At 47.0% G+C, this 22,500-nt stretch overlaps 1 protein-coding gene across 2 annotated transcripts in view; it reads right to left on the bottom strand.

Annotated features, from left to right (window-relative positions):
* The window catches only part of ift122 (intraflagellar transport 122 homolog (Chlamydomonas)), a 70,981-nt gene that overhangs the window by 42,532 nt on the left and 5,949 nt on the right, over nt 1–22,500 (bottom strand). For both annotated transcript variants that reach the window (XM_077217628.1, XM_077217631.1), the window contains exons 4-11: nt 18,338–18,416; nt 18,072–18,148; nt 17,614–17,680; nt 17,236–17,382; nt 15,161–15,236; nt 2,618–2,809; nt 1,843–1,981; nt 1,240–1,442 (exon numbers count right to left, since the gene is read on the bottom strand). In XM_077217628.1, the coding sequence (XP_077073743.1) occupies nt 1,240–1,442; nt 1,843–1,981; nt 2,618–2,809; nt 15,161–15,236; nt 17,236–17,382; nt 17,614–17,680; nt 18,072–18,148; nt 18,338–18,416 (980 nt within the window). The remainder of the gene's footprint in view (nt 1–1,239; nt 1,443–1,842; nt 1,982–2,617; nt 2,810–15,160; nt 15,237–17,235; nt 17,383–17,613; nt 17,681–18,071; nt 18,149–18,337; nt 18,417–22,500) is intronic.

The following is a 22,500-nucleotide window of genomic DNA, read 5'->3' as shown; positions in this document are numbered from 1 at the left end:
AGAAGGCGTAGGCGGGGAGGAGGAGGAACACCTGTCCTCCCCCCGATGCCAACAGGTTCAGCCACAGGGGTCTCCGTAGCCACTAATGCTGCGGTCTCCTCATTAGCACAGAGAGACAAGCCATCATTGTCGTCGAGCGCAACCTCCATATCTCTGAGGAGGTCGGCTGGTACGCCTGCATATACGCCCGACCCGCCGTCGTTTACGCCTTGCCCACCGCAGCCGATGTAGTGCGCAGGGTTTGGAGGGCAGCGGCGGAGTCTTCAGGGATGCCAGTGTCTCTTCCACCCGCGGCATCACCGCATAGCCGTTCTCTTTCCAGCCCAAAATAGAGGAATATATATGGAAATTTTTGGCTCAAAAGCCAGGACAGCAACGGCTTATTACACGATCTGGACACCTCGGTGTGGAGATCAGTGATAAATGACAGGCTCCGGCGAGGAGGCTGTGCCCGAGTCTGCAAGAAACGTTAATCTAGTTTACTCTTTTTAAATGTCTCCTGCTTCTCTGATGGCAATCCAACACTTAATTTGGCCCATGCTCTGGTCACAACCTCCAGCAGCTCCTCGAAGGCAGAATGAGGAGGCGAGTCCTCTGGTTCTCCGGCCTCGATGCACAAAATATCGAACTCCTCTGAGCCAGATAATCGAGCACCGGGTCCTCGTCCTGGGCGAAAGGGCCGAAGCTCAGCCAGCTCCTGCGACCCTATACGGGCAGACGAGTGTCCCGATGCGCGGGAGCAGGGCTACGTCTGTCTCATCAGGAGCGCTCCGGGAGGCAGCACGTCATCGTTTGCACAGACAACCCCCTCGAGCGCTTCATTACACATACACATCACACAGCGCGAGTGTGTCACCCTCGCTCACACTGCCTGAACACTTTCTTACTCGCCAGACTGAGAGTTACTGGGACAAACAACACCAAATAAGACACACAGGCAACACAGGACGCCTGCTGAAGACCAGAAGCTGACGCCGACACCAGGGTCTCTTTACAGCTTTTGCTAAGCCGTCACATGACGTCATGTGACACCAATCGAGATTGGACTAATTACACACAGGCTTCAGGCGCAGCATCTCGTTCCCTCGAAAGGGAACACTTTTCTTGTTGATCTTCATGCTAAGTTTCTTAAGGTTGAGAAAAAAACCTTGAATCTCCATCATTCACTGGTCGATCTGATGTAACATCGCATGACTTGGCACATTCAGCACGGTCACATGACTTGACAAGTGTCTTTACCTGACAGAGAATGATGTGTTGTGAGCAGACGACGAGCAGGTTGCACTCGAAGCGCCTGCAGATCTTCTCTTTGACGCGGTAGTGCATGTCGTTGGAGTCGTCGGAGTGAAGCTCGTAGATCAGGATCTTCTCCGGGAGCTGGATGGCCAGTCGGCTGCGGTAGATGGCGATCTTCTTCACCAACTCACGGCATTTTATTCGCACTGGCAAATTGGGAAAAATTCAAGAAAGTACAGATATGGATCACATTCTAGACTATAACAGGAATTCTGGGACAGACCCCTCCACCTCCCCAGCTCCACCTGCCCAGATCTGCGCTCACAGCCGCGTGTGTGTCTGTCTACTAGCATTAGCAATCATCAGCCGCGACCGAATACATTACCACATTACCTATTCAGAGAGTTGCTGTAATTGAAATAAATACATACACGGACACATATATAAATAAAGAAATTAAAGTAATATTTTCCCATTATTAGGTCTCCTGCGGATATATCCCCATCCTGTTATATCTAATTCCTATGGTGATTTGCTCCCAGCTGTGTTTGAGAGTGGCATGTGTGAGTCTGATGATGTCATGTGTAAAGTGTGATGTCACGGCACCTTTCTGCTCGGTGATGAGGTGCTGCACGATGACGTCGGTCATGCTGTCCCTGTAGGCATAGCGGTCCTTGTATAAGCCATGAACCGTGCTGAAGATGAGCTGGAAGAAGGCGATGGTGCCGTCCTGACAGCCTAAAACCTGCGGTACACACACTCGCGTCAGCTTCAGCTAATGCTACAAACTCAAACACAACATCTCCTCATAATGAGGAAGACTGCGACTGCTCTATAAAACACGGTGTTAGAGAAGCAGAGTTGTGATTTATAGCTCGGTATGATATTCACACCACTAATAACCTCACCTTCTCGCACATCTTATTCTCTGATTAAAAATGCACTGTAACATTTTACACCTTTAATCTGTCTACTATTAATAAACTGCCTTAAATAGAGGCGAGAACAGCAGAGAAATGAACCAAATCTCACAAACACTGTCAAGAAAGTGTCATATTTCACCCACAATATTATATTTTGCATATAAAAAAAATCAAGTCTATTTTAGGACCATTATGGTTTTTTCAGTGACATTATTTTTTAAGCTAACAAAACAAAAGAGTAAGTTACATTATTTAAACTATAATGTGCTGATGTGCATTGATGTTGTGCTACAGTGAATTTACACTGATTTAAATTCATTTTATTAATTAATTTAAATTAATTTGTATAATTGAAATACTCTCTTACAGTAATATGAAAATCAATAACCCAGACGTATGCACACAGCTAACTAGCCTCATAACTGAATATGTGCGTGAGGGACTGAAAACTCTCGGACCACGTAGTTGGAGTCGGGCTTGACGCGGCAGGTCCAGACCCAGGAGCTCTGCTGCCCGACGCTGCCGAGCCGAACGCCGTCCCGCGTGTAGAGCGACGCCTGTCTGTCCGAGCCGCTCAGCACCAGGTACTCGCCCTTCGAGAAGAAGCTCACGCAGCAGGGGTCAAAGGTCAGCGCCCGGTCCTTCCCCATCTGACAAACACACAAGAGTAGGTGAGACAGGAAACATGCTCGGGGTTTCTCTGCGTGTGTTTGTGTGAGTGTGTTTGTCTGTATGTGTGTGTGTGTGTGTGAGTGTGTTTGTCTGTATGTGTGTTTGTGTGTGTGCGTTTGTCTCTGTGTGTGAGTGTGTTTGTCTGTATGTGTGTGTGTGTGTTTGTGTGAGTGTGTTTGTCTATGTGTGAGTGTGTTTGTCTGTATGTGTGTTTGTGTATTTGTGTGTGTGGGTGAGTGTGTTTGTCTGTATGTGTGTGTGTGTGTGTGTTTGTGTGAGTGTGTTTGTCTCTGTGTGAGTGTGTTTGTCTGTATGTGTGTTTGTGTGTGTGCGTTTGTCTCTGTGTGTGAGTGTGTTTGTCTGTATGTGTGTGTGTGTGTGTGTGTTTGTGTGAGTGTGTTTGTCTATGTGTGAGTGTGTTTGTCTGTATGTGTGTTTGTGTGTGTGGGTGAGTGTGTTTGTCTGTATGTGTGTTTGTGTGTGTGCGTTTGTCTATGTGTGAGTGTGTTTGTCTGTATGTGTGTTTGTGTGTGTTTGTGTGTGTGTGTGTTTGTCTCTGTGTGAGTGTGTTTGTCTGTATGTGTGTGTGTGTTTGTGTGAGTGTGTTTGTCTATGTGTGAGTGTGTTTGTCTGTATGTGTGTTTGTGTGAGTGCGTTTGTCTATGTGTGAGTGTGTTTGTCTGTATGTGTGTGTGTGTTTGTGTGAGTGTGTGTGTGTTTGTCTCAGTGTGTGGGTGTGTTTGTCCGTATGTGTTTGTATGTGTTTGTGTGAGTGTGTTTGTCTATGTGTGAGTGTGTTTGTCTGCATGTGTGTGTGTGTTTGTGCGAGTGTGTTTGTCTATGTGTGAGTGTGTTTGTCTGTATGTGTTTGTGTGTGTTTGTGTGAGTGTGTTTGTCTATGTGTGAGTGTGTTTGTCTGTATGTGTGTGTGTGTTTGTGCGAGTGTGTTTGTCTATATGTGAGTGTGTTTGTCTGTATGTGTGTTTGTGTTTGTGCGAGTGTGTTTGTCTATATGTGAGTGTGTTTGTCTGTATGTGTGTTTGTGTTTTCATGTCAAGTATTTTCAGCTCATGATTGTATATTGAAGTTCAGATGTTTGAATGAATATCCCGTCATCAGCGAGACTCTTTCCCCTGTAAACCATTTAACGAGCTCTGAGAACAGCGCAGTAATGAAGTGTGTGTGTATGTGTGTGTGTGTGTGTGTGTGTGTTTAACGAGCGCTGTAATGAAGTGTGTGTTCAGACAGCACTGCAGGCCACGGCATTACAGTCGCATAACGAGCGCTGCATACTTTCCCTTAATCACTACACTTCCCATGAGCACCGGGGGCAGGACCTGTGTGAAGCTGTAAAGATCATGTTTTCCAGGACGCTGATGGTTCGGCTCCACATGATTTCTCCTATTAAACCTGTTTATAGAGACCGTATGGAAAATTGCATATTTCTTGCTCATTTTAAACATGACTTTAATGTACTATGTAGAGCAGACTTATGGATAGTCCAAGTCAAGCCTGTACCGTGTGCATCACTGATGGCTCCTATGATCTACTTTATAATAATGCATCATATCAACATGGAATTATGACTAACTCAACAAGACAGCAGAATAACTTATAAATCTCAGCCCACTGCATAAAGAAGAGCCATCTTTTTTTATTTAATGGTGACAGATTATGCCCCTTTTCACAAGATGTAATTCAAATCTTTGGCGTCTCCAGATTATGTCTAAATTTCAGCTCAAAATACCAGATGAAAAACACACCGTTTTTGTGTGTGTTCCTTTAAATGCAAATGAGCTGCAGCCCCGCCTCCGTTCAGAAGAGGGCGGAGTCTTTACACGAGCTTCAGAAACTCCAGCAATAACAAAACAGGCCAATCTCACTCATCCAGAATCCCAGAATAACCAGTAGCGAGTGCAGCCTTACGGAGAGACTCAGGAAGAGTTTCTGAATGTTAATGGAGACATTTATGTAGTTGTTGTGGAGTTACACTGATCATCTCATCATCATGTTGAACTTCTACACAAGTGTCCACATTGTGTGATGCTGTGTGTGACGCTGTGTGTGATGCTGTCTGTGACGCTGTGTGTGACGCTGTGTGTGACGCTGTGTGTGACGCTGTGTGTGACGCTGTGTGTGATGCTGTGTGTGATGCTGTGTGTGACGCTGTGTGTGACGCTGTGTGTGACGCTGTGTGTGATGCTGTGTGTGATGCTGTGTGTGACGCTGTGTGTGACGCTGTGTGTGATGCTGTGTGACGCTGTGTGTGACGCTGTGTGTGATGCTGTAAGTGACGCTGTGTGTGACGCTGTGTGTGATGCTGTGTGTGATGCTTTGTGTGATGCTGTGTGTGATGCTGTGTGATGCTGTGTGTTGCGCTGTGTGTGACGCTGTGTGTGACGCTGTGTGTGACGCTGTTTGTGATGCTGTTTGTGACGCTGTGTGTGATAATGTGTGTGATGCTGTGTGTGATGCTGTGTGTGACGCTGTGTGTGATCCTGTGTGTGATGCTGTGTGTGACGCTGTGTGTGATGCTGTGTGTGATGCTGTGTGTGACGCTGTGTGTGATGCTGTGTGTGACGCTGTGTGTGACGCTGTGTGTGATGCTGTGTGTGACGCTGTGTGTGACGCTGTGAGAGACGCTGTGTGTGATGCTGTGTGTGATGCTTTGTGTGATGCTGTGTGTGATGCTGTGTGACGCTGTGTGTTGCGCTGTGTGTGACGCTGTGTGTGACGCTGTGTGTGATGCTGTGTGTGATGCTGTGTGTGACGCTGTGTGTGACGCTGTGTGTGACGCTGTGTGTGATGCTGTGTGTGACGCTGTGTGTGACGCTGTGTGTGACGCTGTGTGTGATGCTGTGTGTGACGCTGTGTGTGACGCTGTGTGTGATGCTGTAAGTGACGCTGTGTGTGACGCTGTGTGTGATGCTGTGTGTGACGCTTTGTGTGATGCTGTGTGTGATGCTGTGTGACGCTGTGTGTTGCGCTGTGTGTGACGCTGTGTGTGACGCTGTGTGTGACGCTGTTTGTGATGCTGTTTGTGACGCTGTGTGTGATAATGTGTGTGATGCTGTGTGTGATGCTGTGTGTGACGCTGTGTGTGACGCTGTGTGTGATGCTGTGTGTGACGCTGTGTGTGATGCTGTGTGTGATGCTGTGTGTGACGCTGTGTGTGATGCTGTGTGTGATGCTGTGTGTGACGCTGTGTGTGACGCTGTGAGAGACGCTGTGTGTGATGCTGTGTGTGATGCTGTGTGACGCTGTGTGTTGCGCTGTGTGTGACGCTGTGTGTGACGCTGTTTGTGATGCTGTTTGTGACGCTGTGTGTGATAATGTGTGTGATGCTGTGTGTGATGCTGTGTGTGACGCTGTGTGTGATGCTGTGTGTGACGCTGTGTGTGATGCTGTGTGTGATGCTGTGTGTGATGCTGTGTGACGATCTGTGTGATGCTGTGTGTGATGCTGTGTGTGATGCTGTGTGACGCTCTGTGTGATGCTGTGTGTGATGCTGTGTGTGACGCTGTGTGTGATGCTGTTTGTGACGCTGTGTGTGATGCTGTGTGTGACGCTGTGTGTGATGCTGTGTGTGACGCTGTGTGTGACGCTGTGTGTGATGCTGTGTGTGATGCTGTGTGTGATGCTGTGTGTGAAGCTGTGTGTGATGCTGTGTGACGCTCTGTGTGATGCTGTGTGTGACGCTGTGTGTGACGCTGTGTGAGATGCTGTGTGTGATGCTGTGTGTGATGCTGTGTGTGATGCTGTGTGTGATGCTGTGTGTGATGCTGTGTGTGATGCTGTGTGTGACGCTGTGTGTGATGCTGTGTGTGACGCTGTGTGTAATGCTGTGTGTGACGCTGTGTGTGATGCTGTGTGTGAAGCTGTGTGTGATGCTGTGTGACGCTCTGTGTGATGCTGTGTGTGACGCTGTGTGTGACGCTGTGTGAGATGCTGTGTGTGATGCTGTGTGTGATGCTGTGTGTGATGCTGTGTGTGATGCTGTGTGTGATGCTGTGTGTGATGCTGTGTGTGACGCTGTGTGTGATGCTGTGTGTGACGCTGTGTGTAATGCTGTGTGTGACGCTGTGTGTGATGCTGTGTGTGATGCTGTGTGTGATGCTGTGTGTGACGCTGTGTGTGATGCTGTGTGTGATGCTGTGTGTGATGCTGTGTGACGCTGTGTGTGACGCTGTGTGTGATGCTGTGTGTGACGCTGTGTGTGACGCTGTGTGAGATGCTGTGTGTGATGCTGTGTGTGATGCTGTGTGTGATGCTGTGTGTGACGCTATGTGTGATGCTGTGTGTGACGCTGTGTGTGATGCTGTGTGTGATGCTGTGTGTGATGCTGTGTGTGATGCTGTGTGTGACGCTGTGTGTGATGCTGTGTGTGATGCTGTGTGTGATGCTGTGTGTGATGCTGTGTGACGCTCTGTGTGATGCTGTGTGTGACGCTGTGTGTGACGCTGTGTGAGATGCTGTGTGTGACGCTGTGTGTGATGCTGTGTGTGACGCTGTGTGTGATGCTGTGTGTGACGCTGTGTGTGACGCTGTGTGTGACGCTGTGTGTGACGCTGTGAGAGACGCTGTGTGTGATGCTGTGTGTGATGCTGTGTGTGATGCTGTGTGTGACGCTGTGAGAGACGCTGTGTGTGACGCTGTGTGTGACGCTTTGTGTGACGCTGTGAGAGATGCTGTGTGTGACGCTGTGTGTGACGCTGTGTGTGATGCTGTGTGTGACGCTTTGTGTGACGCTGTGTGTGATGCTGTTTGTGACGCTGTGTGTGATGCTGTTTGTGACGCTGTGTGTGATGCTGTGTGTGATGCTGTCTGTGATGCTGTGTGTGACGCTGTGTGTGATGCTGTGTGTGACGCTGTGTGTGACGCTGTGTGTGATGCTGTTTGTGACGCTGTGTGTGATGCTGTGTGATGCTGTGTGTGATGCTGTGTGTGACGCTGTGTGTGATGCTGTGTGTGATGCTGTGTGTGACGCTGTGTGTGACGCTGTGAGAGACGCTGTGTGTGATGCTGTGTGTGATGCTGTGTGTGATGCTGTGTGAGATGCTGTGTGTGACGCTGTGTGTGATGCTGTGTGTGATAATGTGTGTGACGCTGTGTGTGACGCTGTGTGTGACGCTGTGAGAGACGCTGTGTGTGACGCTGTGAGAGACGCTGTGTGTGACGCTGTGTGTGACGCTGTGTGTGATGCTGTGAGAGACGCTGTGTGTGACGCTGTGTGTGACGCTGTGTGTGATGCTGTGTGTGACGCTGTGTGTGACGCTGTGAGAGACGCTGTGTGTGACGCTGTGTGTGATGCTGTGTGTGACGCTGTGTGTGATGCTGTGTGTGACGCTGTGTGTGATGCTGTGTGTGATGCTGTGTGTGACGCTGTGTGTGATGCTGTGTGTGACGCTGTGTGTGACGCTGTGTGTGACGCTGTGTGTGACGCTGTGTGTGAGACGCTGTGTGTGAGACGCTGTGTGTGAGACGCTGTGTGTGACGCTGTGTGTGATGCTGTGTGATGCTGTGTGATGCTGTGTGTGATGCTGTGTGATGCTGTGTGTGATGCTGTGTGTGATGCTGTGTGTGATGCTGTGTGATGCTGTGTGTGATGCTGTGTGATGCTGTGTGTGATTCTGTGTGTGACGCTGTGTGTGATGCTGTGTGTGACGCTGTGTGTGATGCTGTGTCTGATGCTGTGTCTGATGCTGTGTCTGATGCTGTGTGTGATGCTGTGTGATGCTGTGTGTGATTCTGTGTGTGACGCTGTGTGTGATGCTGTGTGTGATGCTGTGCTGTGTGTGATGCTGTGTGACGCTGTGTGTGACGCTGTGTGTGATGCTGTGTGTGACGCTGTGTGTGACGCTGTGTGAGTTGCTGTGTGTGATGCTGTGTGTGATGCTGTGTGTGATGCTGTGTGTGATGCTGTGTGTGACGCTGTGTGTGATGCTGTGTGTGACGCTGTGTGTGATGCTGTGTGTGACGCTGTGTGTGATGCTGTGTGTGATGCTGTGTGTGATGCTGTGTGTGATGCTGTGTGTGACGCTGTGTGTGATGCTGTGTGTGATGCTGTGTGTGATGCTGTGTGTGATGCTGTGTGACGCTCTGTGTGATGCTGTGTGTGACGCTGTGTGTGACGCTGTGTGAGATGCTGTGTGTGACGCTGTGTGTGATGCTGTGTGTGATGCTGTGTGTGACGCTGTGTGTGACGCTGTGTGTGACGCTGTGTGTGACGCTGTGAGAGACGCTGTGTGTGATGCTGTGTGTGATGCTGTGTGTGATGCTGTGTGTGACGCTGTGAGAGACGCTGTGCGTGACGCTGTGTGTGACGCTTTGTGTGACGCTGTGAGAGATGCTGTGTGTGACGCTGTGTGTGACGCTGTGTGTGATGCTGTGTGTGACGCTGTGTGTGACGCTGTGTGTGATGCTGTTTGTGACGCTGTGTGTGATGCTGTGTGTGATGCTGTCTGTGATGCTGTGTGTGATGCTGTGTGTGACGCTGTGTGTGACGCTGTGTGTGATGCTGTTTGTGACGCTGTGTGTGATGCTGTGTGATGCTGTGTGTGATGCTGTGTGTGACGCTGTGTGTGATGCTGTGTGTGACGCTGTGAGAGACGCTGTGTGTGATGCTGTGTGTGATGCTGTGTGTGATGCTGTGTGTGATGCTGTGTGACGCTCTGTGTGATGCTGTGTGTGACGCTGTGAGAGACGCTGTGTGTGATGCTGTGTGTGATGCTGTGTGTGATGCTGTGTGACGCTCTGTGTGATGCTGTGTGTGACGCTGTGTGAGATGCTGTGTGTGACGCTGTGTGTGATGCTGTGTGTGATAATGTGTGTGACGCTGTGTGTGACGCTGTGTGTGACGCTGTGAGAGACGCTGTGTGTGACGCTGTGTGTGATGCTGTGTGTGATACTGTGTGTGACGCTGTGTGTGACGCTGTGTGACGCTGTGTGTGACGCTGTGTGTGACGCTGTGTGTGAGACGCTGTGTGTGACGCTGTGTGTGAGACGCTGTGTGTGACGCTGTGTGTGACGCTGTGTGATGCTGTGTGATGCTGTGTGATGCTGTGTGATGCTGTGTGTGATGCTGTGTGTGATGCTGTGTGTGATGCTGTGTGTGATGCTGTGTGTGATGCTGTGTGATGCTGTGTGTGATGCTGTGTGATGCTGTGTGTGATTCTGTGTGTGACGCTGTGTGTGATGCTGTGTGTGATGCTGTGTGTGATGCTGTGTGTGACGCTGTGTGTGATGCTGTGTGTGATGCTGTGTGTGATGCTGTGTCTGATGCTGTGTGTGATGCTGTGTGATGCTGTGTGTGATTCTGTGTGTGACGCTGTGTGTGATGCTGTGTGTGATGCTGTGTGTGATGCTGTGTGTGACGCTGTGTGTGACGCTGTGTGTGACGCTGTGTGACGCTGTGTGTGACGCTGTGTGTGACGCTGTGTGTGAGACGCTGTGTGTGACGCTGTGTGTGAGACGCTGTGTGTGACGCTGTGTGTGATGCTGTGTGATGCTGTGTGTGATGCTGTGTGTGATGCTGTGTGTGATGCTGTGTGTGATGCTGTGTGATGCTGTGTGTGATTCTGTGTGTGACGCTGTGTGTGATGCTGTGTGTGATGCTGTGTGTGATGCTGTGTGTGATGCTGTGTGTGATGCTGTGTGTGATGCTGTGTGTGATGCTGTGTGTGACGCTGTGTGTGACGCTGTGTGTGATTCTGTGTGTGATGATGTGTGTGTGATGCTGTGTGTGATGCTGTGTGTGATGCTGTGTGTGACGCTGTGTGTGACGCTGTGTGTGACGCTGTGTGTGATTCTGTGTGTGATGCTGTGTGTGACGCTGTGTGTGTCGCTGTGTGTGATGCTGTGTGTGACGCTGTGTGTGACGCTGTGTGTGACGCTGTGTGTGATGCTGTGTGTGACGCTGTGTGTGATGCTGTGTGTGATGCTGTGTGTGACGCTGTGTGTGACGCTGTGTGATGCTGTGTGTGATGTTGTGTGTGATGCTTTGTGTGATGCTGTGTCTGATGCTGTGTCTGATGCTGTGTGTGATGCTGTGTGTGATGCTGTGTGTGACGCTGTGTGTGACGCTGTGTGTGATGCTGTGTGTGATGCTGTGTGTGACGCTGTGTGTGACGCTGTGTGTGAGACGCTGTGTGAGACGCTGTGTGTGACGCTGTGTGTGACGCTGTGTGATGCTGTGTGATGCTGTGTGTGATGCTGTGTGATGCTGTGTGTGATGCTGTGTGTGATGCTGTGTGTGATGCTGTGTGTGATGCTGTGTGTGATGCTGTGTGATGCTGTGTGTGATGCTGTGTGATGCTGTGTGTGATGCTGTGTGTGATGCTGTGTGACGCTGTGTGTGATGCTGTGTGTGATGCTGTGTGTGATGCTGTGTGTGATGCTGTGTGTGATGCTGTGTGTGATGCTGTGTGATGCTGTGTGTGACGCTGTGTGTGATGCTGTGTGTGATGCTGTGTGTGATGCTGTGTGTGACGCTGTGTGTGACGCTGTGTGTGATGCTGTGTGTGATGCTGTGTGATGCTGTGTGTGATTCTGTGTGTGACGCTGTGTGTGATGCTGTGTGTGACGCTGTGTGTGACGCTGTGTGTGACGCTGTGTGTGACTCTGTGTGTGATGATGTGTGTGTGATGCTGTGTGTGATGCTGTGTGTGATGCTGTGTGTGACGCTGTGTGTGATGCTGTGTGTGACGCTGTGTGTGATTCTGTGTGTGATGCTGTGTGTGACGCTGTGTGTGTCGCTGTGTGTGAAGCTGTGTGTGACGCTGTGTGTGACGCTGTGTGTGACGCTGTGTGTGACGCTGTGTGTGACGCTGTGTGTGATGCTGTGTGTGACGCTGTGTGTGACGCTGTGTGTGACGCTGTGTGATGCTGTGTGTGATGTTGTGTGTGATGCTGTGTGTGATGCTGTGTGTGACGCTGTGTGTGACGCTGTGTGTGACGCTGTGTGTGACGCTGTGTGTGACGCTGTGTGTGATGCTGTGTGTGATGCTGTGTGTGACGCTGTGTGTGACGCTGTGTGTGACGCTGTGTGACGCTGTGTGTGATGCTGTGTGTGATGCTGTGTGTGACGCTGTGTGTGACGCTGTGTGATGCTGTGTGTGATGTTGTGTGTGACGCTGTGTGTGACGCTGTGTGTGACGCTGTGTGTGATGCTGTGTGTGACGCTGTGTGTAACGCTGTGTGTGACGCTGTGTGATGCTGTGTGTGACGCTGTGTGTGACGCTGTGTGTGACGCTGTGTGATGCTGTGTGATGCTGTGTGTGATGCTGTGTGATGCTGTGTGTGATGCTGTGTGTGATGCTGTGTGTGATGCTGTGTGATGCTGTGTGTGATGCTGTGTGTGACGCTGTGTGTGACGCTGTGTGTGACGCTGTGTGTGACGCTGTGTGTGACGCTGTGTGTGACGCTGTGTGTGACGCTGTGTGTGACGCTGTGTGTGATGCTGTGTGTGACGCTGTGTGTGACGCTGTGTGTGATGCTGTGTGTGATGCTGTGTGTGACGCTGTGTGTGACGCTGTGTGTGACGCTGTGTGTGACGCTGTGTGTGACGCTGTGTGTGACGCTGTGTATGATGCTGTGTGTGACGCTGTGTGTGACGCTGTGTGTGACGCTGTGTGTGACGCTGTGTGTGATGCTGTGTGTGATGCTGTGTGTGACGCTGTGTGTGACGCTGTGTGTGATGCTGTGTGTGATGCTGTGTGTGACGCTGTGTGTGACGCTGTGTGATGCTGTGTGTGACGCTGTGTGTGTCGCTGTGTGTGACGCTGTGTGTGATGCTGTGTGTGACGCTGTGTGTGACGCTGTGTGTGATGCTGTGTGTGATGCTGTGTGTGATGCTGTGTGTGACGCTGTGTGTGTCGCTGTGTGTGACGCTGTGTGTGATGCTGTGTGTGACGCTGTGTGTGACGCTGTGTGTGATGCTGTGTGTGATGCTGTGTGTGACGCTGTGTGATGCTGTGTGTGATGCTGTTCGTGATGCTGTGTGTGACGCTGTGTGTGATGCTGTGTGTGATGCTGTGTGTGACGCTGTGTGATGCTGTGTGTGACGCTGTGTGTGATGCTGTGTGTGATGCTGTGTTTGATGCTGTGTGTGATGCTGTTCGTGATGCTGTGTGTGACGCTGTGTGTGACGCTGTGTGTGACGCTGTGTGTGACGCTGTGTGTGACGCTGTGTGTGACGCTGTGTGTGATGCTGTGTGTGATGCTGTGTGTGATGCTGTGTGTGACGCTGTGTGTGACGCTGTGTGTGACGCTGTGTGTGACGCTGTGTGATGCTGTGTGTGACGCTGTGTGTGATGCTGTGTGTGATGCTGTGTGTGATGCTGTGTTTGATGCTGTGTTTGATGCTGTGTGTGATGCTGTTCGTGATGCTGTATGTGACGCTGTGTGTGACGCTGTGTGTGACGCTGTGTGTGACGCTGTGTGATGCTGTGTGTGACGCTGTGTGTGATGCTGTGTGTGATGCTGTGTGTGACGCTGTGTGATGCTGTGTGTGACGCTGTGTGTGATGCTGTGTGTGATGCTGTGTGTGACGCTGTGTGTGACGCTGTGTGATGCTGTGTGTGACGCTGTGTGTGATGCTGTGTGTGATGCTGTGTGTGACGCTGTGTGTGACGCTGTGTGACGCTGTGTGTGACGCTGTGTGTGACGCTGTGTGTGATGCTGTGTGTGATGCTGTGTGTGATGCTGTGTGTGATGCTGTGTGTGATGCTGTGTGTGATGCTGTGTGTGATGCTGTGTGTGATGCTGTGTGTGATGCTGTGTTTGACGCTGTGTGATGCTGTGTGTGATGCTGTGTTTGATGCTGTGTGTGATGCTGTGTGTGACGCTGTGTGATGCTGTGTGTGATGCTGTGTGTGATGCTGTGTGTGATGCTGTGTGTGATGCTGTGTGTGATGCTGTATGTGATGCTGTGTGTGATGCTGTGTGTGATGCTGTGTGTGACGCTGTGTGTGACGCTGTGTGTGACGCTGTGTGATGCTGTGTGTGACGCTGTGTGTGATGCTGTGTGTGACGCTGTGTGTGATGCTGTGTGTGACGCTGTGTGTGATGCTGTGTGTGACGCTGTGTGTGACGCTGTGTGATGCTGTGTGATGCTGTGTGTGACGCTGTGTGTGATGCTGTGTGTGATGCTGTGTGTGATGCTGTGTGTGATGCTGTGTGTGATGCTGTGTGTGATGCTGTGTGACGCTGTGTGAGATGCTGTGTGTGATGCTGTGTTTGATGCTGTGTGTGATGCTGTGTGTGATGCTGTGTGTGACGCTGTGTGATGCTGTGTGTGATGCTGTGTGTGATGCTGTGTGTGATGCTGTGTGTGATGCTGTGTGTGATGCTGTGTGTGATGCTGTGTGTGATGCTGTGTTTGATGCTGTGTGTGATGCTGTGTGTGATGCTGTGTGTGATGCTGTGTGTGATGCTGTGTGTGATGCTGTGTGTGATGCTGTGTGTGATGCTGTGTGTGATGCTGTGTGTGATGCTGTGTGTGATGCTGTGTTTGATGCTGTGTGTGATGCTGTGTGTGATGCTGTGTGTGATGCTGTGTGTGATGCTGTGTGTGATGCTGTGTGTGATGCTGTGTTTGATGCTGTGTGTGATGCTGTGTGTGATGCTGTGTGTGACGCTGTGTGATGCTGTGTGTGACGCTGTGTGATGCTGTGTGATGCTGTGTGTGATGCTGTGTGTGATGCTGTGTGTGATGCTGTGTGTGATGCTGTGTGTGATGCTGTGTGTGATGCTGTGTGTGATGCTGTGTGTGATGCTGTGTGTGACGCTGTGTGTGATGCTGTGTGTGACGCTGTGTGTGACGCTGTGTGTGATGCTGTGTGTGATGCTGTGTGTGATGCTGTGTGTGATGCTGTGTGTGATGCTGTGTGTGATGCTGTGTGTGATGCTGTGTTTGATGCTGTGTGTGATGCTGTGTGTGATGCTGTGTGTGATGCTGTGTGTGATGCTGTGTGTGACGCTGTGTGTGACGCTGTGTGTGATGCTGTGTGTGATGCTGTGTGTGATGCTGTGTGTGATGCTGTGTGTGATGCTGTGTGTGATGCTGTGTGTGATGCTGTGTGTGATGCTGTGTTTTAGGATGAGGTTTGATCGCTGAACAGGAATCTGATAATAGACAATATTAAAATAAAGCGTTCAGTTCCTCGATCAGTGGATTGATCACAGTAAACCTCTCCTCGACCGTGGCAGGACACGCTTGTTTTTCCCAGTGTAACACACCTGTTTCCCACTGTAATGCACACCTGTTTCCCAGTGTAACACACACCTGTTTCCCACTGTAATGCACACCTGTTTCCCAGTGTAACACACACCTGTTTCCCACTGAGCTGGTAGAATGACAGCTTCTGTCCCCAGTCAGCCACTGCCAAGATATCGTTGTGTTCATCCCTGAAACACACACACACACACACACACACACACACACACACACGTGATGCGTTCTGTACTGTACATTTCAACACTTCTGTTATTCAGTGAGATGTTTGCGACTGCTTTTATGCAGTGGCTCCCCCTGGTGTCTGATCACACACACTGCATCAGCTCTGCTCTCAGAGTTACACACACACATCTGTGTGTCTGGATAAAAGCATCTACACTGGAGCGCGAGTGTGTTTGGATCCATGTGTGATCTCGTGAAGTTCAGACGTCCACTTCTCTGGAAGGTTTGAGATGTTTACTACGACATTTCCACACCTAAAGATCGTTTGCTTTGTTATGAAACAGGAATTCAAATTGCATGTAATTATGCATAATTTATAGTTATTACTATAGTAACTACATGTAACATATGGAACAATGACACTGTAAAATAAAGTGTAACCCTACATTTTTATGTAACTGATTTTAAAAAAGTTCTGAACAGTCTGAAAAAAAAAACGTGACCCGAGACTTTCAGACTCAGTGTGCGAGGACCTTAAAACCTCACGATTAAAGGCCATCCATGTGACGCTCACTGAACACCTCATAAGCTGTGGTATTAGTGTGTGTTTTGGATACGTTAGTGTTAGTACACTCGTCTTCATGTCCTGGGTAATCCGCCGGGTCAGTTTGCTTTCTCAGCTTCTCGCTCAGCCGACTGTTGGGTTTGGATCCGAGTGCAGTTACAGTGTTCACATCTGTTCTGTTCAGTTCAGTTCAGTTTTATTTATATTTCACATTTAAAAACAATCCTAATTGACCAAAGTGCTTCACAAGATCCAAAAAAGAAACAAAAACAGGATCTCTCGACATTGAAAAGTACACTTAAACACAGACGCTAGCCCTCCACCTCTACCTATGATCCTAGGGGAGCTGAGGAAACCGCATCGGGGAGGGAGAAGTTCGGAGAAGGACGTAAGATCGCCATCATGGAGCCAAGTTTCCGTTAAGAACATGAGATCCAACTCCCGAGAGGTGAAGAAGTCATTGAGGAGAAAAGTCTTGTTGGCTAGCGATCTAACATTAAACAAAGCCAAACGAAGAGTTTGATCCTCACTGGCTGTGGCTGCAGACGCCACACGATCTAGCGAGCGCAGGTTCGAAAAATCCACACCACCACCTCGGTGAATCCGAGCCCACCTGGGAGAAGATGGCACCGTCAGCAGATGAGCCTCGGAGATAATCTGCGAGTCAGGGAAAACAGGACCTAACCAGCGATCGTTCATCCTCAGCGAACGCCCGGCAGCAGCAGGAACGTAGCATCCATCAGGACACGTCACAGAGGTGGCACCAGGTAAGCCTTAAGTCGTACCAGCGCACCTCCGCGTTTTCCCATTCTCCTGTAACGTTTCTTGCGGGGAAGAACAACAGCAGGTGAACGGCGCAGATACTCTGGTATGTCCGACAGCAAAGGAGGAAGTTTCGAGGTCCAGCGGTCTCCCAAGTCATGTCCTTCAGACAATATATCAACAGTTTTTCGAATGTTGAAAAGTGTATGACGGTCATAAACAAGCAAAGCAGAGACATCTTGACAATATATACTGATAAAGAACGCGAAGGCAAGCAGCAAACTAAGGAGACGCGGCAGAGACAGACGGCTTGCCAAACATTCTGGCGCCATCTTGGACGCAGGTGACTTGAGCCGGAGGTAAAGGTGTTGTCCGATCACTTCATCATATCTGAATAAACGAACCGAACTAAACGAAGGAGGTTCTGGAACCACCGGGTGTGAAAACGCCATCACTCTTTGGGGTCAGTGCACATCTCAGTGTTTGGTTGATGGTTTTTAACAGATAACAGGATTGAAATGATGAAATTCTATGTGCTTGTCAAACGTCAGAGAATCTCGACCACTTTATCTAATGAAAACACATTCGGACATTTGTCCAAAAGCTTTTGGTGTCACTGCATATGAATGTTTTCAGTGAGAGATCAGTTATTATCATTAGCTGAATTATCTTGATCTCACTTGGACGGGTTCCAGGCGATGGACCAGATGGGCGACGACGAGCCGCCCGGACGCTCGATCTTCACCTTCTCTTCTCCGCTCTTGTTCCTGATGCTCACGACACCGTTCATCATTCCCAGAGCCAAGTACTGGCCGTCGTTCGTCCACCTGAGATCAGACACACTCGTTCATTCATTATCATCCTGTAAACGCTACGTGTGTCAGCAACAAAGCGAATAACAATTAATAATTAGCTATAAGACATTTAAGATTCATACAAGGCAAAAAAATCAAAAATGCAATCAGGTGGCATATTTTTAAATGCATGCGTTAAAAGTTTCTCTGAATAAAACAATGTCTATTTGCAGTGAAGCGCATCATCAGGGTCACGTCACTCACCCACAGCATGTGATCTTACTGCTCACTTTGTGTTTGGAGACGGACTTCTGCTCTGGAGACCACAGACCTGCGACCACACACACACACACACACACACACACACACACGTCAACACAGCTGAAGAGCTTCAGGACCTGCAGATTCATGAACTCGTTCTGCATTCTGCCAACTGATGGAGTCACTGTCGCCCTTCGCTAGGTCTGAAAGACACTTAAAGATGCAGTCTGTAAGAATAACAGCTAGTGGTCGAAAACGACCACTAAGACTAAAATTGTGAGGGGTGGTTAAACCTTTTCTAATCCAGTTGATAGAAAATGAGGAGAGGACAAAAGTAAAAAACAGACTTAGGCCTATATATAACGTGAATTAATTAATAATCATTTTCAGTCACAGGTTCAATAGAGATCTTCACATTATTTCTTGCTTCATTTGTAATTGTGTCACAAACACACACTCACCGAAGTCTCCCGAGGAGCACGAGGCCAGCTGGTGTGTGACGGGGTTGTACGACACACACTGGATCGAGTCATTGTGACTGAGAGAAAAAACACAAATACACACGAATCACTAAAGTTGTGAACACAAGTCTATTCTGAAGGATCTGAGCATTGCATGATGGGACATGATGGCCCGCACTAAATCAAAGTTTAATGACATTAGAATTATTCACCAGTCACATTTCAAACAACACTTGAAATAAAAGCTTTGAAACAGCAGTTCTCACGTGTATTTGAGGATGCCCTCCAGTTTTGAGGTCCAGATGATGATGCTTTTATCTGCAGAACCGGATGCAAAGCGTTTCCCTGACCGAGAGAAGAGGAAACTCATGTACACGTTACCACAGTAATCACACACATCCTTAAACACTTCTTAACCACACACATCCTTAAACACTTCTTAACCACACACATCCTTAAACACTTCTTAACCACACACATCCTTAAACACTTCTTAACCACACACATCCTTAAACACTTCTTAACCACACACATCCTTAAACACTTCTTAATCACACACATCCTTAAACACTTCTTAACCACACACATCCTTAAACACTTCTTAACCACACACATCCTTAAACACTTCTTAATCACACACATCCTTAAACACTTCTTAATCACACACATCCTTAAACACGTCTTAATCACACACATCCTTAAACACTTCTTAATCACACACATCCTTAAACACTTCTTAACCACACACATCCTTAAACACTTAACCACCCACATCCTTAAACACTTCTTAACCACACACATCCTTAAACACTTAACCACCCACATCCTTAAACACTTCTTAACCACACACATCCTTAAACACTTCTTAACCACACACATCCTTAAACACTTCTTAATCACACACATCCTTAAACACTTCTTAACCACACACATCCTTAAACACTTCTTAACCACACACATCCTTAAACACTTCTTAACCACACACATCCTTAAACACGTCTTAACCACACACATCCTTAAACACTTCTTAATCACACACATCCTTAAACACTTAACCACCCACATCCTTAAACACTTCTTAACCACACACATCCTTAAACACTTCTTAACCACACACATCCTTAAACACTTCTTAATCACACACATCCTTAAACACTTCTTAACCACACACATCCTTAAACACTTCTTAATCACACACATCCTTAAACACTTCTTAACCACACACATCCTTAAACACTTCTTAAACACACACATCCTTAAACACTTCTAAACCACACACATCCTTAAACACTTCTTAAACACACACATCCTTAAACACTTCTTAAACACACACATCCTTAAACACTTCTTAAACACACACATCCTTTAACACTTCTTAAACACACACATCCTTAAACACTTCTAAACCACACACATCCTTAAACACTTCTTAAACACACACATCCTTAAACACTTCTTAAACACACACATCCTTAAACACTTCTTAACCACACACATCCTTAAACACTTCTTAACCACACACATCCTTAAACACTTCTTAACCACACACATCCTTAAACACTTCTTAATCACACACATCCTTAAACACTTCTTAACCACACACATCCTTAAACACTTCTTAACCACACACATCCTTAAACACTTCTTAAACACACACATCCTTAAACACTTCTTAATCACACACATCCTTAAACACTTCTTAATCACAGACATCCTTAAACACTTCTTAACCACACACATCCTTAAACACTTCTTAACCACACACATCCTTAAACACTTCTTAATCACACACATCCTTAAACACTTCTTAAACACACACATCCTTAAACACTTCTTAACCACACACATCCTTAAACACTTCTTAAACACACACATCCTTAAACACTTCTTAAACACACACATCCTTAAACACTTCTTAACCACACACATCCTTAAACACTTCTTAAACACACACATCCTTAAACACTTCTTAAACACACACATCCTTAAACACTTCTTAAACACACACATCCTTAAACACTTCTTAACCACACACATCCTTTAACACTTCTTAAACACACACATCCTTAAACACTTCTTAAACACACACATCCTTAAACACTTCTAAACCACACACATCCTTAAACACTTCTTAAACACACACATCCTTAAACACTTCTTAACCACACACATCCTTAAACACTTCTAAACCACACACATCCTTAAACACTTCTTAACCACACACATCCTTAAACACTTCTTAACCACACACATCCTTAAACACTTCTTAATCACACACATCCTTAAACACTTCTTAACCACACACATCCTTAAACACTTCTTAACCACACACATCCTTAAACACGTCTTAACCACACACATCCTTAAACACTTCTTAACCACACACATCCTTAAACACTTCTAAAACACACACATCCTTAAACACTTCTAAACCACACACATCCTTAAACACTTCTTAAACACACACATCCTTAAACACTTCTTAAACACACACATCCTTAAACACTTCTTAACCACACACATCCTTAAACACTTCTTAAACACACACATCCTTTAACACTTCTTAACCACACACATCCTTAAACACTTCTTAACCACACACATCCTTAAACACTTCTTAATCACACACACCTTAAACACTTCTTAACCACACACATCCTTAAACACTTCTTAACCACACACATCCTTAAACACTTCTTAACCACACACATCCTTAAACACTTCTAAACCACACACATCCTTAAACACTTCTTAACCACACATCCTTAAACACTTCTACACACACATCCTTAAACACTTCTTAAACACACACATCCTTAAACACTTCTTAAACACACACATCCTTAAACACTTCTTAACCACACACATCCTTAAACACTTCTTAATCACACACATCCTTAAACACTTCTTAACCACACACATCCTTAAACACTTCTAAACCACACACATCCTTAAACACTTCTTAACCACACACATCCTTAAACACTTCTTAACCACACACATCCTTAAACACTTCTTAAACACACACATCCTTAAACACTTCTTAAACACACACATCCTTAAACACTTCTTAACCACACACATCCTTAAACACTTCTTAAACACACACATCCTTAACACTTCTTAAACACACACATCCTTAAACACTTCTTAATCACACACATCCTTAAACACTTCTTAATCACACACATCCTTAAACACTTCTTAACCACACACATCCTTAAACACTTCTTAAACACACACATCCTTTAACACTTCTTAACCACACACATCCTTAAACACTTCTTAACCACACACATCCTTAAACACTTCTTAATCACACACATCCTTAAACACTTCTTAACCACACACATCCTTAAACACTTCTTAACCACACACATCCTTAAACACTTCTTAACCACACACATCCTTAAACACTTCTTAATCACACACATCCTTAACACTTCTTAATCACACACATCCTTAAACACTTCTTAAACACACACATCCTTAAACACTTCTTAATCACACACATCCTTAAACACTTCTTAATCACACACATCCTTAAACACTTCTTAACCACACACATCCTTAAACACTTCTTAAACACACACATCCTTTAACACTTCTTAACCACACACATCCTTAAACACTTCTTAACCACACACATCCTTAAACACTTCTTAATCACACACATCCTTAAACACTTCTTAATCACACACATCCTTAAACACTTCTTAATCACACACATCCTTAAACACTTCTTAATCACACACATCCTTAAACACTTCTTAATCACACACATCCTTAAACACTTCTTAAACACACACATCCTTTAACACTTCTTAACCACACACATCCTTAAACACTTCTTAACCACACACATCCTTAAACACTTCTTAATCACACACATCCTTAAACACTTCTTAATCACACACATCCTTAAACACTTCTTAATCACACACATCCTTAAACACTTCTTAATCACACACATCCTTAAACACTTCTTAATCACACACATCCTTAAACACTTCTTAAACACACACATCCTTAAACACTTCTTAACCACACACATCCTTAAACACTTCTTAACCACACACATCCTTAAACACTTCTTAACCACACACATCCTTAAACACTTCTTAACCACACACATCCTTAAACACTTCTTAAACACACACATCCTTAAACACTTCTTAATCACACACATCCTTAAACACTTCTTAAACACACACATCCTTAAACACTTCTAAACCACACACATCCTTAAACACTTCTTAACCACACACATCCTTAAACACTTCTTAACCACACACATCCTTAAACACTTCTTAACCACACACATCCTTAAACACTTCTTAATCACACACATCCTTAAACACTTCTTAATCACACACATCCTTAAACACTTCTTAACCACACACATCCTTAAACACTTCTTAACCACACA

Source organism: Siphateles boraxobius, unplaced genomic scaffold, assembly GCF_051911475.1.
Source record: "Siphateles boraxobius isolate OS27281-9 unplaced genomic scaffold, OSU_SipBor_1 75, whole genome shotgun sequence".
NCBI lineage: Eukaryota > Metazoa > Chordata > Actinopteri > Cypriniformes > Leuciscidae > Siphateles > Siphateles boraxobius.
The sequence above is the reverse complement of the archived record's forward strand: the minus strand, read 5'-3'. Positions and strand labels throughout refer to the sequence as shown.